Source organism: Somniosus microcephalus, unplaced genomic scaffold (genome assembly GCF_052327205.1).
Source record: "Somniosus microcephalus isolate GS21.2 unplaced genomic scaffold, FLI_Smic_1.0 unresolved_chr7, whole genome shotgun sequence".
NCBI lineage: Eukaryota > Metazoa > Chordata > Chondrichthyes > Squaliformes > Somniosidae > Somniosus > Somniosus microcephalus.
Window position 1 is genome coordinate 40,842,511 of NW_028225185.1, and position 16,792 is coordinate 40,859,302.

Here is a 16,792-nt window from a genome sequence, read left to right on the forward strand (position 1 = left end):
TGCTATAGCGACAGACCTTGCACAGCTACACAGTCGATTGTCTGTCACAGACACAGATTTGGAGCACAGAAGCCCCACCCACTCTCTGTTCCTGTACTAAGATGGCCGCACATGCACTCTGTTACACACTGAATCAAAATGGCGTCGCACTGAAACTTTTTGCCCTCCTTGACAAACATGGCTGCCGTTAACCGGGGGCTGTCTGCAGAAGAAATTTCCTCAGCTGCAAACACAGGATCTTCAGACTATTATTTGGGGCTTGCAACCTATCCCAGTTGCTTATGAAGCCTCCCCACCTACTGACCCTGGGAGTGGAGCTGAGGCAGCACACCCTCTGCCCTCTGCCAGTGTTTGTCTGTCTAGGCCGGGAGCCTGGGTCTAGAGTTGCACTGCTGGCAGTTGGAGAAGCCTAGGCCCCGGGCCTGGAAAAACGGTGAAAGGTAGGAGAATTATAGAGGTTAGAGAAAAGATTTACAAATTAATTAACTTTTTTAAAAACAATTTGTGTTTTAAAAGCAACTTTTTTTTTTGGTGGAAATGTATATTTGAAAAGAAAGACGCAGAAAGCAGGAAAAAGAATGGAAAGCAAGATGGCGGCTACTCACCTCGGTTCAGAACGATAAGGCCCGCCCACACACGCACCGATTGGTCGACCGTCAGGTCACCAAAGCGTAGGATTTGGTCAATCGTCCCGTCACTCGACCGTAGGAGGGCCCGGCCGCACGCGGCAGCAAGCCGCCGTACGATTGGTCGACCTCGAGGTCACTCTGTCGCTAATGAGCGGATAATGAGATGCTAATGAGCGGAATGTTGAAGGTTTTTTCGGATACCGCGGGCGCGATTTTAGCCCGGCCGAAACGTAAATACGCTTAAGACCGTTTTGGAAAGGTAAGCTTTCTTTTGACTTAACGCACGCGTAGGTATGCCCTGTAACTTTCGAGCGCATAGCCCCGACAGACGCACACGTGACACAGACAGACAGAAGGACAAAAGGACAGAATGACAGACAGATAGACAGAACGATCCGTTTATATATATACTAGCTGAAGTGCCCGGCGGTGCCGAGGCTTTTTCGAGGGCATGTTGTTGTTGGAAGAGAGAGAGAGAGAGCGACTGGGGGCTTGGGGGGGGAGGGGAGAAGAGAGAGAGAGCGCGCGACTGGGGGGGAAGAGAGAGAGAGAGCGCGCGACTGGGGGGGAAGAGAGAGAGAGAGCGTGACGGGGGGGGAAGAGAGAGAGCGACTGGGGGGTAGAGAGAGAGAGCGGGTGGGGGGAAGGGAGGGCGGGGGGGAAGGGAGGGGCAGGAGGGGAAGGGAAGGGAGGGGGGTAAAGGGAGGGGGGAAAGGGAGGGGGGATGGGCGGGGGGGTAGGGGTGGGGGGAAGGGAGGGGGGATGGGCGGGGGGGGGAAGGGGCGGGGGGGAAAGGGAGGGGGGGAAGGGGGCGGGGGGGGCCCAGGGCCGAGAGCCCTGCTCTCCGAGCCCCCGCCCCCCCCGGCCGGGAGCCCTGCTCTCCGAGCCCCGCCCCCCCCGGCCGAGAGCCTCGCTCTCCGAGCCCCGCACACCCCCCCCCCCGGCCGAGCCCCGATTGCGGCTCTGAGAGACAGCCGGCGGCCGAGCCCCGCCACCCCCCCGGCCGAGCCCGATTGCGGCTCTGAGAGACGGCCGGCGGCCAAGCCCCGCCCCGCCCCCGCCGAGCGCGGAACAGAGACGTCGCGTCTCACCTGCTCCTGCTGCGCGCGCACCCTGACCCTCGTGGCTGACACCGTTGCCCTGGGTAACGTGACACGGCGGGGTGGGGGGGGGTGTTGAGGAGCTTAGCAGAACCGCAATCACCTAGCTCGGGCCTGGCTGGGCAAGAAAGGCGCAGGCTTTGAGGTCTAAGAAAAAAACGGGCAAAGGTAGGAAAAAGTATGTTCAGGTTAGATAAAATATTTACAAATGAGTGATTTATTTTTAAAGAATTTAATAAATTGAATTTTATTTTGCTGGAAATGTATATTTGAAAAGAAAGACGCAGAAAGCAGGAAAAAGAATGGAAGCAAGATGGCGGCTACTCACCTGCTACTCACCTCGGTTCAGAACGATAAGGCCCGGCCACACACGCCAGCAACCCGGCGTACGATTGGTCGAGCTCGAGGTCACTCTGTTGCTAATGAGCGGATAATGAGATGCTAATGAGTGGAATGTTTAAGGTTTTTGGGATACCGCGGGCGCGATTTTAGCCCGCCGAAACGTAAATACGCTTAAAACCGTCTCGGAAGCGTAAGCTTTCTTTGGAGGTAACGCGCGCGTAGGTACGCCCTGTAACTTTCAAGCGCATAGCCTGACAGATGCACACGCGATGACAGATAGACAGAATGACAGACAGATAGACAGAATGACAGACAGATAGACAGATCGACCGATTTATATATATACACTAGCTGAAGTGCCCGGCGGTGCCGAGGCTTTTTCGAGGGCATGTTGTTGTTGGAAGAGAGAGAGAGAGAGCGACTGGGGGGGTAGAGAGAGAGCGACTGGGGGGAAGAGAGAGAGAGACTGGGGGGAAGAGAGAGAGAGACTGGGGGGAAGAGAGAGAGCGCGGGTGGGGGGAAGAGAGGGCGGGGGGGAAGGGAGGGCGGGGGGGGAATGGAGGGCGGGGGGAAAGGGAGGGGGGGGAAGGGAGGGGGGAAAGGGAGGGGGGAGAGAGGGGGAAGGGCGGGGGGAAGGAGGGGGGAGGGGGGGAGGAGGGAGGGGGGAGGAGGGAGGGGGGGAAGGGGGAGGGAAGGCGGGGGCGGGGGGGAGGGGGGAGGGAAGGCGGGGGGAGGGGAGGGGGAGGGAAGGCGGGGGGCGGGGAGGGGGGAGGGAAGGCGGGGGGAGGGGGGGAGGGAAGGCGGAGGGGAGGGGGGGGAGGGGGGGACGGAAGGCGGGGGGGAGGGGAGGGGGAGGGAAGGCGGGGGGCGGGAGGGGGGAGGGAAGGCGGGGGAGGGGGGGAGGGAAGGCGGGGGGGTGGGGGGAAGGAGGGGGGAGGGAGGGAGGGGGGAGGGGGGAGGGAAGGCGGGGGGGAGGGGGGGAGGGAAGGCGGAGGGGAGGGGGGGAGGGAAGGCGGGGGGGGTGGGGGAAGGAGGGGGGAGGGAGGGAGGGGGGAAGGGAGGGAGGGGGGGAGGGAGGAAGGGGGGGAGGGGAGGGGGGAGGGAAGGCGGGGGGAGGGAAGGGAAGGCGGGGGGTAGGGGAGGGGGGAGGGAAGGCGGGGGGAGGGGAGGGGGGGAGGGAAGGCGGGGGGGAGGGTGGGGGCCCCCCCCCCGAGGGTCGCGCCCCCCCCCCCCCCGAGGGTCGCGCCCCCCCCCCCCCCCCGAGGTGAAGACCGCCGATTGCGGCTGTGCGAGACGGCCGGCGGGCCCGGTTGCCAGGGTAACCCTTGACGCTCAGCAAGCCCCGCCCCCCAGCCGAGCCAGAGAGAGACGCCGCATCTCAGCTCCTGCTGCGCGCGCACCCTTTTGTAAGGTAGCGGCGCTGGGCTGAGGCCCGCCCCTCCAGCCTTCGAGTGGGGCCGGGGAGGTGCCTAGCTCGGGCGTGGGTGCGGAGGAGAAGCCGAGGCTTCGAGGCCTACCTGGAAAAACGGGGAAAGGTAGGAAGATTAATGAGATTAGATAAGTTAATTCGTTTCTAAATCATTTTTTTAAAAAACAATATGTGTTTTAAAAGCAACGTTTTTTTTAAAGACGCAGAAAGCGGGAAAAAGAAAGGAAAAGTTTGGAATCAAGATGGCGGCGACTCACCTCGGTTCAGAACGATAAGGCCCGCCCACACACGCACCAATTGGCCCAGCCGCACGCGGCAGCAAGCCGCCGTACGATTGGTCGACCTCGAGGTCACTCTGTCGCTAATGAGCGGATAATGAGATGCTAATGAGCGGAATGTTCAAGGTTTTTGGGATACCGCGGGCGCGATTTTAGCCCGGCCGAAACGTAAATACGCTTAAAACCGTCTCGGAAGCGTAAGCTTTCTTTGGAGGTAACACGCGCGTAGGTATGCCCTGTAACTTTCGAGCGCATAGCCCGCCAGATGCACACGCAATGACAGAATGACAGACCGATTTATTTATATATATAGATAAAAACTCTTACTATCTGTTTTTATATTTTTTGCCAATTTACTTTCATAATCTATCTTCCCTTTCTCAATCAATCTTTTTGTTATTTTTTGCTGTCTTTTAAAGTTTTCCCAATCCTCTATCCTCCCACTAGATTTGGCTACCTTATATGCCCTTGTTTTTAGTCGAATACTATCCTTAATTTTTTTACTTAGCCATGGATGGCTGTCTTTTCTTTTACACCCTTTTCTTCTCAGTGGAATATATATTTTTTGGAAGTTGTAAAATAACTCCTTAAATGTACACCACTGATCATGTATCGTCTTACCCTTTAATCTATTTTCCCAATCCACTCTACTCAATTCCACTCTCATACCTTCATAGTCTCCTTTATTCAAGCTTAGCACGCTTGTTTGAGATCCAACCTTCTCACCCTCTAATTGAATATGGAATTCAACCATGTTATGGTCACTCATTCCAAGGGGTTCTGGACTCCCCCGCCATCGGGAACATCCTTCCTGCATCTAGTCTGTCCAGTCCTGTTAGAATTTTATACGTTTCAATGAGATCCCCTCTCATTCTTCTAAACTCCAGCGAGTACAAGCCCAATCGACCCAATCTCTCCTCATACGTCATTCCTGCCATCCCAGGTATCAGCCTGGTGAATCTTCGCTGCACTCCCTCCATGGCAAGAACATCCTTCCTCAGATAAGGCGACCAAAACTGCACACAATACTCAAGGTGTGGTCTCACCAAGGCCCTGTACAACTGCAGCAAGACATCCTTGTTCCTGTACTCGAACCCTCTCGCTACGAAAGCCAACATACCATTTGCCTTCTTAACCGCCTGCTGCACCTGGATGCTTACCTTCAGCGACTGGTGCACAAGGACACCCAGGTCTCGTTGCACTTCCCCTTCTCCCAATCTATTGCCATTCAGATAATAATCTGCCTTCTTAGTCTTAAATGGCCGACCCCTTATCCTGAGACTGTGACCCCTGGTTCTAGACTCTCCAGCCAGGGGGGAAACAGCCTCTCAGCATCTCCCCTGTCAATCCCCCTCAGAATCTTACATGTTTCAATGAGATCACCTCTCATTCTTCTAAACTCCAGAGAGTATCGGCCCAGTCTACTCAATCTCTCCTCATAGGACAGCACTCCTTGATTCACACTGCGGTTGTTTTTTCCGCTTCCCCCACCCGCCACACCCTGCAGATCATTAACTTATTCGTGGCCGTCATCATGGACAACTTCGATTACCTGACGCGCGATTGGTCCATCCTCGGCCCGCATCACCTGGACGAGTTCAAGAGGATCTGGTCGGAATATGACCCGGAGGCAAAGTAAGATCCCGCGATCGTACCGGGTGGGGCGGAAAAGGGGGGAACCCGCATTCGTACGGCGCCTGTCTCGTCCTCAAGACATCCCAGAGCACTAATTGGCCAATGACGTTCAATTGCTGTGTAAATAAAATTCTCCTCATCTCCCCTCTGGTTCTTTTACCGATTATCTTCAATCTGTGTCCTCTGGTTACCGACCCTCCTGCCACTGGAAACAGTTTCTCCTTATTTACTCCATCAAAAGCCTTCTGATTTTGAACGCCTCTATTAAATCTCCCCTTAACCTTCTCTGCTCTAAGGAGAACAACCCCAGCTTCTCCAGTCTCTCCACATCACTGAAGTCCCTCATCTCTGGTACCATTCTGGTCAATCTCCCCTTAACCCTCTCTGCTCTAAGGAGAACAACCCCAGCTTCTCCAGTCTCTCCACATCGCTGAAGTCCCTCATCTCTGGTACCATTCTGGTCAATCTCCCCTTAACCTTCTCTGCTCTAAGGAGAACAACCCCAGCTTCTCCAGTCTCTCCACGTCACTGAAGTCCCTCATCCCTGGTACCATTCTGGTCAATCTCCCCTTAACCTTCTCTGCTCTAAGGAGAACAATCCCAGCTTCTCCAGTCTCTCCACATCACTGAAGTCCCTCATCTCTGGTACCATTCTGGTCAATCTCCCCTTAACCCTCTCTGCTCTAAGGAGAACAACCCCAGCTTCTCCAGTCTCTCCACATCGCTGAAGTCCCTCATCTCTGGTACCATTCTGGTCAATCTCCCCTTAACCTTCTCTGCTCTAAGGAGAACAATCCCAGCTTCTCCAGACTCTCCACATCACTGAAGTCCCTCATCCCCGGTACCATTCTGGTCAATCTCCCCTTAACCTTCTCTGCTCTAAGGAGAACAATCCCAGCTTCTCCAGTCTCTCCACATCACTGAAGTCCCTCATCCCCGGTACCATTCTGGTCAATCTCCTCTGCACCCTCAGCAAGGCCTTGACGTCCTTCCTAAAGTGCGGTGCCCAGAATTGGACCCAATACTCCAGCTGGGGTCTAACTAGCGTTTTACAAAGGTTTAGCATAACTTCCTTGCTTTTGTACTCCATGATCTGTTTATAAAGTTCTGGATCCTGTACGCCTTTTTAACGATAATCAGCTTGTCCTGCCACCTTCAATAATTGGTGTATACACACCCCCAGGTCTCTCATTTGTTAACGTGTTGTCTGATCTCTCACATGGCAGGGGTCGAATCAAGCATCTGGATGTGGTGACCCTGCTTCGCAGAATCCAGCCACCGTTAGGCTTTGGGAAACTGTGCCCGCACAGAGTGGCCTGCAAGGTAAATGGGAGGGAGGGAGGAGAGGGGAGGGAGGAGAGAGAGGGGAGAGAGAGAGGGGAGAGAGAGAGAGGGAAGAGAGAGAGAGGGAAGGGAGAGAGAGGGAGAGAGAGAGGGGAGGGAGGAGCGAGGGGGAGGGGTTGAGGGAGGGGCGAGGGGGAGGGGTTGAGGGAGGGAGGGGGAGGGGTTGAGGGAGGGGGGAGGGGTTGAGGGAGGGAGGGGGGAGGTAGGGGGGAGGTGTGGAGGGAGGGGGAGGGGTTGAGGTAGGGAGGGGTTGCGGGAGGGGGAGGGGTTGAGAGGGGGGGAGGGGTTGAGGGGGAGGGGTTGCGGGAGGGGGAGGGGTTGAAGGAGCGAGGGGGAGGGGTTGAGGGAGGGGGCGGGGTTGCGGGAGGGGGAGGGGTTGCGGGTGGGGTTGAGGGGCGATCCCTAATACTGTTACTGTTCAGCACAAACTGCCCAGCGGCCCCGGAAACTGCGACAATCTCTCTCTCGTCGCTCAGCGGGTAAACCTTCAGTTCAGTGAGTGGAACGATTCGAAGACGCGCAAGGTCCATGGTTCTATCCTCCCGCCCCTTCACCCTCCCGCTCCACCACCCCCCCACCCCGGTCTGTGCCGAGATAGTTGATTCCTGCTGACAGTTGGCCTCTTTATTTAGGAGGGAGAAAATCCAGCCAGGGTTCCTGCCCCTCGTCCCTGGAAAGCGTATGTGGGTGTGTGTGAGTGTGTGTTTCGTAACCAAATGTGCTGGTCGAGGACAAGATCAGGCTCCAGCACGATGCCTCCCACAGCCAAACAGCTCGCTGGACGTCACCGTGCGGGCTCACCCGCGAGGAGTGTCCCCTTGGAGTGGGGTACCGGAGGGTGGGCCGGCGTTCGTGGAACTGTATCCCCAGAAGACTCGATGCCCCCAGGAGAGGAGGGGCAAGTCACAACTGGCACCTTCATGGTGGTGGGGCGGGGGAAAATGTTGATGTTTTTGGGGGCGAGGTGGGTTGTGCCGTTATGGTACAGTCTTTCTTCCCCCTCCCTCCCCATTTTTCTCTACTCCTGTTCTCCTTGGCCAACTCCACCTGAACACCAGCCAGAAGGCAGGGGGGAAGCGCCTTGATGGCTGAGCAAACTTGCTCCGGTGAGTTTCAGGCCCGCCCACACCCTGAAAGCCCCACGTTCGACCTCTGGCGTCGAACAGGAGGCACAACAGAGGAACAGGAGGAGGCCATTCAGCCCCTCGGGCCTGTTCCGCCATTCAATCAGATCACGGTCGATCTGTATCTTAACTCGCATCTACCCGCCTTAGTTCTGTAACCCTTAATCCCCTTACCCAACAAAAATCTATCAGTCTCAGCCTTGAAAGCTCCAATTGACCCCCAAGCCTCGACAGCTTTTATTGCGAGGGGGTTGGAGTATAAGAGTGAGGAAGTCTTGCTACAATACACAATGAATGGAAAGACCCTAGGCAAGACGGAGGGTCAGAGGGATCTGGGTGTGCAAGTACACAGATCCCTGAAGGCGGCGGAACAGGTGGATAAGGTGGTAAAAAAGGCATATGGGATACTTGCCTTCATTAGCCGAGGCATTGAATATAAGAGCAAGGAGGTTATGATGGAGCTGTATAAAACACTGGTTAGGCCACAGCTGGAATACTGTGTGCAGTTCTGGTCGCCACACTACAGGAAGGATGTGAACGCTTTGGAGAGGGTGCAGAGGAGATTCACCAGGATGTTACCAGGGCTGTAGCGCTTCAGCTATGAAGAGAGACTGGGCAGATTGGGTTTGTTTTCCTTGGAGCAGAGGAGGCTGAGGGGGGACATGATTGAGGTGTACAAAATTATGAGGGGCATAGATAGGATGGATGCTGAGGAGCTTTTTCCCTTAGTAGAAGGGTCAATAACTAGGGGGCATAGATTCAAGGTAAAGGGCGGGAGGTTTAGAGGGGATTTGAGAAAGAACTTTTTCACCCAGAGGGTGGTTGGAATCTGGAACTCACTGCCTGAAAGGGTTGTGGAGGCAGGAACCCTCACAACATTTAAGAAGCATTTGGATGAGCACTTGAAATGCCATAGCATACAAGGCTACGGACCAAATGCTGGAATATGGGATTAGATTAGACAGGGCTTGATGGCCGGCGCGGACACGATGGGCCGAAGGGCCTCTATCCGTGCTGTAAAACTCTATGACTCTAATTGTACAGGGCCTTGGCGAGACCACACCTGGAGTACTGTGCACAGTTTTGGTCTCCTTTTCTAAGGAAGGATATACTTGCCTTGGAGGCGGTGCAACGAAGGTTCACCAGATTGATTCCTGGGATGAGAGGGCTGTCCTATGATGAGAGATTGTGTAGAATGGGCCGATACTCTCTGGAGTCTAGAAGAATGAGAGGCGATCTCATTGAAACATATCAGATTCTGAGGGGGGATTGACAGGGTAGATAAGAACATAAGAAGTAGGAGCAGGAGTAGGCCATACGGCCCCTCGGGCCTGCTCCGCCATTCAATAGGATCATGGCTGATCCGAACCTAGACTCATGTCCACTTCCCTGCCCGCTCCCCGTAACCCCTAATTCCCTTATCTGCTAGGAAACTGTCTATCTCCGTTTTAAATTTATTTAATGTCGCAGCTTCCACAGCTCTCTGAGGCAGCAAATTCCATAGATTTACTACCCTCGGAGTGAAGAAGTTTCTCCTCATCTCAGTTTTGAAAGGGCAGCCCCTTATTCTAAGATTATGCCCCCTAGTTCTAGTCTCACCCTCACCGCATCCACCCGATCAAGCCCCCTCATAATCTTATATGTTTCGATAAGATCGCCCCTCATTCTTCTGAACTCCAATGAGTAGAGTCCCACCCTACTCAACCTTTCCTCATACGTCAACCCCCTCATCTCCGGAATCAACCGAGTGAACCTTCTCTGAACTGCCTCGAGAGCAAGTATATCTTTTCTTAAATATGGAAACCAAAACTGCACGCTGTATTCCAGGTGTGGCCTCACCAATACCCTGTATAACTGCAGCAAGACTTCCCTGCTTTTATACTCCATCCCCCTTGCAATAAAAGCCAAGATTCCATTGGCCTTCCTGATCACCTGCTGTACCTGCATACTAACCTTCTGTGTTTCATGCACCAGGACCCCCAGATTTGTACTGTAGCACTTTGCAGTTTCTCTCCATTTAGATAATAACTTGCTCTTTGATTTGTTCTGCCAAAGTGTATAACCTCACACTTTCCAACATTATATTCCATCTGCCAAATTTTTGCCCACTCACTTAGCCTGTCTATGTCCTTTTGCACCCCCTCCGACCCCCCGCAGACCCACTGCTCGCCTCGCTGACCCTGGCGGGGTTTCTTTTTGGGGGGGAGAGTTCCAGATTTCCACCAGCCTTTGTGTGAAGAAGTGCTTCCTGACATCACCCCTGAACGGCCTGGCTCTAATTTGAAGGTTCTGCCCCCCTTGTTCTGGACTCCCCCCCCACCAGAGGAAATAGTTTCTCTCTCGATCGACCTGATCGAATCCTTTAATCATCTCAAACACCTCGATCAGATCACCCCTTAATCTTCGACACTGGAGGGAACACAAGCCCAGTCTGTGCAACCTGATCTCGGAATTTAACCCTTTTAGCCCCCCCGGGTATCGTTCTGGTGAATCTATGCTGCCCCCCCACCTCCGAGGCCGAGATATCCTTCCCGAGGTGCGGGGCCCCAGAACTGAACCCGGTTACCCCAGATGGGGAACTGACCAGAGCTTTATAGAACGATAACATAAGTTCCGCCCCCTTTTGCAGGTGAGATATACACTGAGATAAGCCCCCAGTGTGTCAATCAGAAATGGGAATGGTAGCGTCGTGGTAATGTCACTGGGCTAGTAATCCTGGACCTGATGATCCAGAGGTGCGACTTCAAATCCCGCCACGGATTATTCAGTTAATTAAATAAATCTGGAATAAAAAGCTAGCATCAGTAATGGTAACCATGAAACTATCGGATTCTCGTAAAAACCCATCTGGTTCACTGATGTCCTTCAGGGAAGGAAATCTACCGCCCTTACCTGGTCTGGCCGATATGTGACTCCAGAGTCACAGCAATGTGGTTGACTTTGAACTGCGCCTCAGAAATGGCCGAGCGAATCACTCAGTTGTAACAAACTGCTGTGACTGCAGCGATTCAAGAAGGCGGCTCACCACCACTTTCTCGAGGGCAATTAGGGATGGGCAATAAATGCCGGGCCTTAAAACGAATAATAAAAAAAAAACATGCACTCGGGCCTTGGAACCATAGAATGATACGGCACAGAAGGTTGCCTGTGCCCGCGGGTCAAAGGTTGTCGACGGAGGAGCAGTACAAAAAAAGCACACAGCATGCCTGGGCAACGCAGTGCGGTTTATCGCGGCGTTGTGACGGGCTAACGGATCGTTGGGAGTGGGGAATGAGGTGCCCAACACTTCTGTTCACTGAGGAGGTCCCTTTAACTTGACGTGCGGGGTTTTTTTTGTGCCGTAGAGGCTGGTGGCAATAAACATGCCGCTGAACAGTGATGGGACCGTCTCGTTCAACGCCACCCTATTCGCTTTGGTCAGGACCGCGCTGAAGATTAAAACTGAAGGTAGTTCGTTGCATTGAATTCATACATCCCTCCCTATCTCTGTAACCTCCTCCTGCCCTACAACCCTCCCTATCTCTGTAACCTCCTCCTGCCCTACAACCCTCCGAGATCTCTGTAACCCCCTCCAGCCCTATAAACTCCCCCGAGATCTCTAACCTCCTCCAGCCCTACAAACCCTTCGAGATCTCTGTAACCTCCTCCAGCCCTAGAGCCCTCCGAGATCTCTGTAACTTCCTCCAGCCCCTACAACCCTCCCTATCTCTGTAACCTTCTCCAGCCCCTACAACCCTCCGAGATCTCTGTAACCTCCTCCTGCTCTACAAACCCTCCGAGATCTCTAACCTCCTCCAGCCCTACAGCCCTCCGAGATCTCTGTAACCTCCTCCAGCCCCTACAACCCTCCGAGATCTCTGTAACCTCCTCCTGCCCTACAAACCCTCCGAGATCTCTAACCTCCTCCAGCCCTACAGCCCTCCGAGATCTCTATAACCTCCTCCTGCCCGACAACCCTCCGAGATCTCTGTAACCTTCTCCAGCCCTACAAACCCTCTAAGATCTCTGTAACCTCCTCCTGCCCTACAACCCTCCGAGATTTATGGGCTTCATGAACAGAGGTATAGAGTACAAAAGCAAGGAAGTTATGATGAACCTTTATAAAACACCAGTTCGTCCTCAACTGGAGTATTGTGTCCAATTCTGGGCACCGCACTTCAGGAAGGATGTGAAGGCTGTGGAGAGGGTGCAGAGGAGATTGACCAGAATGGTACCAGGGATGAGGGACTTCCCCATGACAGTGCGGCGCTCCCTCAGTACTGGCCCTTTGACAGTGCGGCGCTCCCCCAGTACTGGCCCTCCGACAGTGCGGTGCTCCCCCAGTACCACCCCTCCGACAGTGCGGTGCTCCCTCAGTAACGCCCCTCCGACAGTGCCGCGCTCCCTCAGTACTGCCCCTCCGACAGTGCGATGCTCCCTCATTACCGCCCCTCCGACAGTCCCGCGCTCCCTCAGTACCGCCCCTCCGACAGTGCGGTGCTCCCTCAGTACTGCTCCTCCAACAGTGCGGCGCTCCCTCAGTACTGCCCCTCCGACAGTGCGGCGCTCCCTCAGTACTGCCCCTCCGACAGTGCAGCGTTCCCTCAGTACCGCCCCTCCGACAGTGCGGCGCTCCCTCAGTACCGCCCCTCCGAGAGTGGGGCCCTCCGACAGTACGGCGCTCCCTCAGTACCGCCCCTCCGACAGTGCGGGGCTCCCTCAGTACCGCCCCTCCGACAGTGCGGCGCTCCCTCAGTACCGCCCCTCCGACAGTGCGGCGCTCCCTCAGTACCGCCCCTCCGACAGTGCGGCGCTCCCTCAGTACCGCCCCTCCAACAGTGCGGCGCTCCCTCAGTACCGCCCCTCCGACAGTGCGGCGCTCCCTCAGCACTGGCACCGGGGGAGTGTCGGGCCTGGATTATGGTGCTCTAGTCTCTGGAGTGGGGGCTCGAACCCACGACCCTCTGACTGTCTAAGTGGACCGGAAGCCTGGTGGTGTACAGGGTCTGGTTTCCCACGTGGAGAGCGGGCGGGCAAGGATCCGGAGGGTGGGTGGGGCCTGGGTTGACCACTGGGTGGGTCAGCGATACCGAGGAGAGGATTGGGCGGGGGGAACAATTTTGAAACTGAAGACAGATTCCTCCGTTTAAGAAAAGGATGCAGCGATTGTCTTTGGAACAGGCAGAATGCGGAGAATTATCTATCTGTTATTGGCGTCCTTTACTGTGACCTCCAGTGATACTTCTGCGTGTGGTTTAGGTAATCTGGAGCAGGCGAATTTGGAGCTCAGGGCCGTGATCAAGAAGATCTGGAAACGGACCAAGCCCAAGATTCTGGATGAGGTTATTCCACCATGTGAAGGTCAGCAACTAAATCACTGCCGGAGAGAGACCATCGACATCAGGGACCCCTTTTATAGAGGGAGTCTCCCCATCAGGGACCCCTTTTATAGAGGGAGTCTCCCCATCAGGGACCCCTTTTATAGAGGGAGTCTCCCCATCAGGGACCCCTTTTATAGAGGGAGTCTCCCCATCAGGGACCCCTTTTATAGAGGGAGTCTCCCCATCAGGGACCCCTTTTATAGAGGGAGTCTCCCCATCAGGGACCCCTTTTATAGAGGGAGTCTCCCCATCAGAGACCCCTTTTATAGAGGGAGTCTCTCCATCAGGGACCCCTTTTATAGAGGGAGTCTCCCCATCAGGGACCCCTTTTATAGAGGGAGTCTCCCCATCAGGAACCCCTTTTATAGAGGGAGTCTCCCCATCAGGAACCCCTTTTATAGAGGGAGTCTCCCCATCAGGGACCCCTTTTATAGAGGGAGTCTCTCCATCAGACCCCTTTTATAGAGGGAGTCTCCCCATCAGGAACCCCTTTATAGAGGGAGTCTCTCCATCAGGGACCCCTTTTATAGAGGGAGTCTCCCCATCAGGGACCCCTTTTATAGAGGGAGTCTCCCCATCAGGGACCCCTTTATAGAGGGAGTCTCCCCATCAGACCCCTTTTATAGAGGGAGTCTCCCCATCAGGGACCCCTTTATAGAGGGAGTCTCCCCATCAGACCCCTTTTATAGAGGGAGTCTCCCCATCAGGGACCCCTTTATAGAGGGAGTCTCCCCATTAGGGACCCCTTTTATAGAGGGAGTCTCCCCATCAGGGACCCCTTTATAGAGGGAGTCTCCCCATCAGACCCCTTTTATAGAGGGAGTCTCCCCATCAGGGACCCCTTTTATAGAGGGAGTCTCCCCATCAGAGACCCCTTTTATAGAGGGAGTCTCCCCATCAGGGACCCCTTTTATAGAGGGAGTCTCCCCATCAGGGACCCCTTTTATAGAGGGAGTCTCCCCATCAGGGACCCCTTTTATAGAGGGAGTCTCCCCATCAGGAACCCCTTTTATAGAGGGAGTCTCCCCATCAGGGACCCCTTTTATAGAGGGAGTCTCCCCATCAGGGACCCCTTTTATAGAGGGAGTCTCCCCATCAGGAACCCCTTTTATAGAGAGAGTCTCCCCATCAGGGACCCCTTTTATAGAGGGAGTCTCCCCATCAGACCCCTTTTATAGAGGGAGTCTCCCCATCAGGGACCCCTTTTATAGAGGGAGTCTCCCCATCAGGAACCCCTTTTATAGAGGGAGTCTCCCCATCAGGGACCCCTTTTATAGAGAGAGTCTCCCCATCAGGGACCCCTTTTATAGAGGGAGTCTCCCCATCAGGGACCCCTTTTATAGAGGGAGTCTCTCCATCAGGGACCCCTTTTATAGAGAGAGTCTCCCCATCAGGGACCCCTTTTATAGAGGGAGTCTCCCCATCAGGGACCCCTTTTATAGAGAGAGTCTCCCCATCAGGGGCCCCTTTTATAGAGGGAGTCTCCCCATCAGGGACCCCTTTTATAGAGGGAGTCTCCCCATCAGGGACCCCTTTTATAGAGGGAGTCCCCCCATCAGGAACCCCTTTTATAGAGGGAGTCTCCCCATCAGGGACCCCTTTTATAGAGGGAGTCTCCCCATCAGACCCCTTTTATAGAGGGAGTCTCCCCATCAGGGACCCCTTTTATAGAGGGAGTCTTCCCATCAGGAACCCCTTTTATAGAGGGAGTCTCCCCATCAGGGACCCCTTTTATAGAGGGAGTCTCCCCATCAGACCCCTTTTATAGAGGGAGTCTCCCCATCAGGAACCCCTTTTATAGAGGGAGTCCCCCCATCAGGAACCCCTTTTATAGAGGGAGTCTCCCCATCAGGAACCCCTTTTATAGAGGGAGTCTCCCCATCAGACCCCTTTTATAGAGGGAGTCTCCCCATCAGGGACCCCTTTTATAGAGGGAGTCTCCCCATCAGTGACCCCTTTTATAGAGGGAGTCTCCCCATCAGACCCCTTTTATCGAGGGAGTCTCCCCATCAGGGACCCCTTTTATAGAGGGAGTCTCCCCATCAGGGACCCCTTTTATAGAGGGAGTCTCCCCATCAGGAACCCCTTTTATAGAGGGAGTCTCCCCATCAGGAACCCCTTTTATAGAGGGAGTCTCCCCATCAGGAACCCCTTTTATAGAGGGAGTCTCCCCATCAGGGACCCTTTTATAGAGGGAGTCTCCCCATCAGGGACCCTTTTATAGAGGGAGTCTCCCCATCAGAGACCCCTTTTATAGAGGGAGTCTCCCCATCAGGAACCCCTTTTATAGAGGGAGTCTCCCCATCAGGGACCCTTTTATAGAGGGAGTCTCCCCATCAGAGACCCCTTTTATAGAGGGAGTCTCCCCATCAGGGACCCCTTTTATAGAGGGAGTCTCCCCATCAGTGACCCCTTTTATAGAGGGAGTCTCCCCATCAGACCCCTTTTATCGAGGGAGTCTCCCCATCAGGGACCCCTTTTATAGAGGGAGTCTCCCCATCAGGGACCCCTTTTATAGAGGGAGTCTCCCCATCAGGAACCCCTTTTATAGAGGGAGTCTCCCCATCAGGAACCCCTTTTATAGAGGGAGTCTCCCCATCAGGAACCCCTTTTATAGAGGGAGTCTCCCCATCAGGGACCCTTTTATAGAGGGAGTCTCCCCATCAGGGACCCCTTTTATAGAGGGAGTCTCCCCATCAGGGACCCTTTTATAGAGGGAGTCTCCCCATCAGGGACCCTTTTATAGAGGGAGTCTCCCCATCAGAGACCCCTTTTATAGAGGGAGTCTCCCCATCAGGAACCCCTTTTATAGAGGGAGTCTCCCCATCAGGGACCCTTTTATAGAGGGAGTCTCCCCATCAGAGACCCCTTTTATAGAGGGAGTCTCCCCATCAGACCCCTTTTATAGAGGGAGTCTCCCCATCAGACCCCTTTTATAGAGGGAGTCTCCCCATCAGGGACCCCTTTTATAGAGGGAGTCTCCCCATCAGAGACCCCTTTTATAGAGGGAGTCTCCCCATCAGGGACCCCTTTTATAGAGGGAGTCTCCCCATCAGAGACCCCTTTTATAGAGGGAGTCTCCCCATCAGGGACCCCTTTTATAGAGGGAGTCTCCCCATCAGAGACCCCTTTTATAGAGGGAGTCTCCCCATCAGGGACCCTTTTATAGAGGGAGTCTCCCCATCAGGGACCCCTTTTATAGAGGGAGTCTCCCCATCAGGGACCCCTTTTATAGAGGGAGTCTCCCCATCAGAGACCCCTTTTATAGAGGTAGTCTCCCCATCAGAGACCCCTTTTATAGAGGTAGTCTCCCCATCAGGGACCCCTTTTATAGAGGGAGTCTCCCCATCAGAGACCCCTTTTATAGAGGGAGTCTCCCCATCAGGGACCCCTTTTATAGAGGGAGTCTCCCCATCAGGGACCCCTTTTATAGAGGGAGTCTCCCCATCAGGGACCCCTTTTATAGAGGGAGTATATCTATCTGTCTGTCTCCCTCCCTCTGTCTCTCTCTCTCCCTCTCTCTTTCTGACTCTCTGTCTCTCAATTCAATT

The 16,792-nt window shown here is 54.5% G+C and overlaps 1 protein-coding gene across 1 annotated transcript in view; it reads left to right on the forward strand.

The window, feature by feature from the left end:
* The first annotated feature begins 360 nt into the window (after positions 1–360).
* The window catches only part of LOC147086831 (voltage-dependent L-type calcium channel subunit alpha-1D-like), a 54,589-nt gene continuing 38,157 nt past the window's right edge, over positions 361–16,792 (forward strand). The window contains exons 1-5 of the mRNA XM_085978331.1: positions 361–440; positions 5,286–5,413; positions 6,640–6,736; positions 11,226–11,328; positions 13,120–13,221. Of these exons, the coding sequence (XP_085834457.1) occupies positions 5,313–5,413; positions 6,640–6,736; positions 11,226–11,328; positions 13,120–13,221 (403 nt within the window). The 5' untranslated portion in view covers positions 361–440; positions 5,286–5,312. The remainder of the gene's footprint in view (positions 441–5,285; positions 5,414–6,639; positions 6,737–11,225; positions 11,329–13,119; positions 13,222–16,792) is intronic.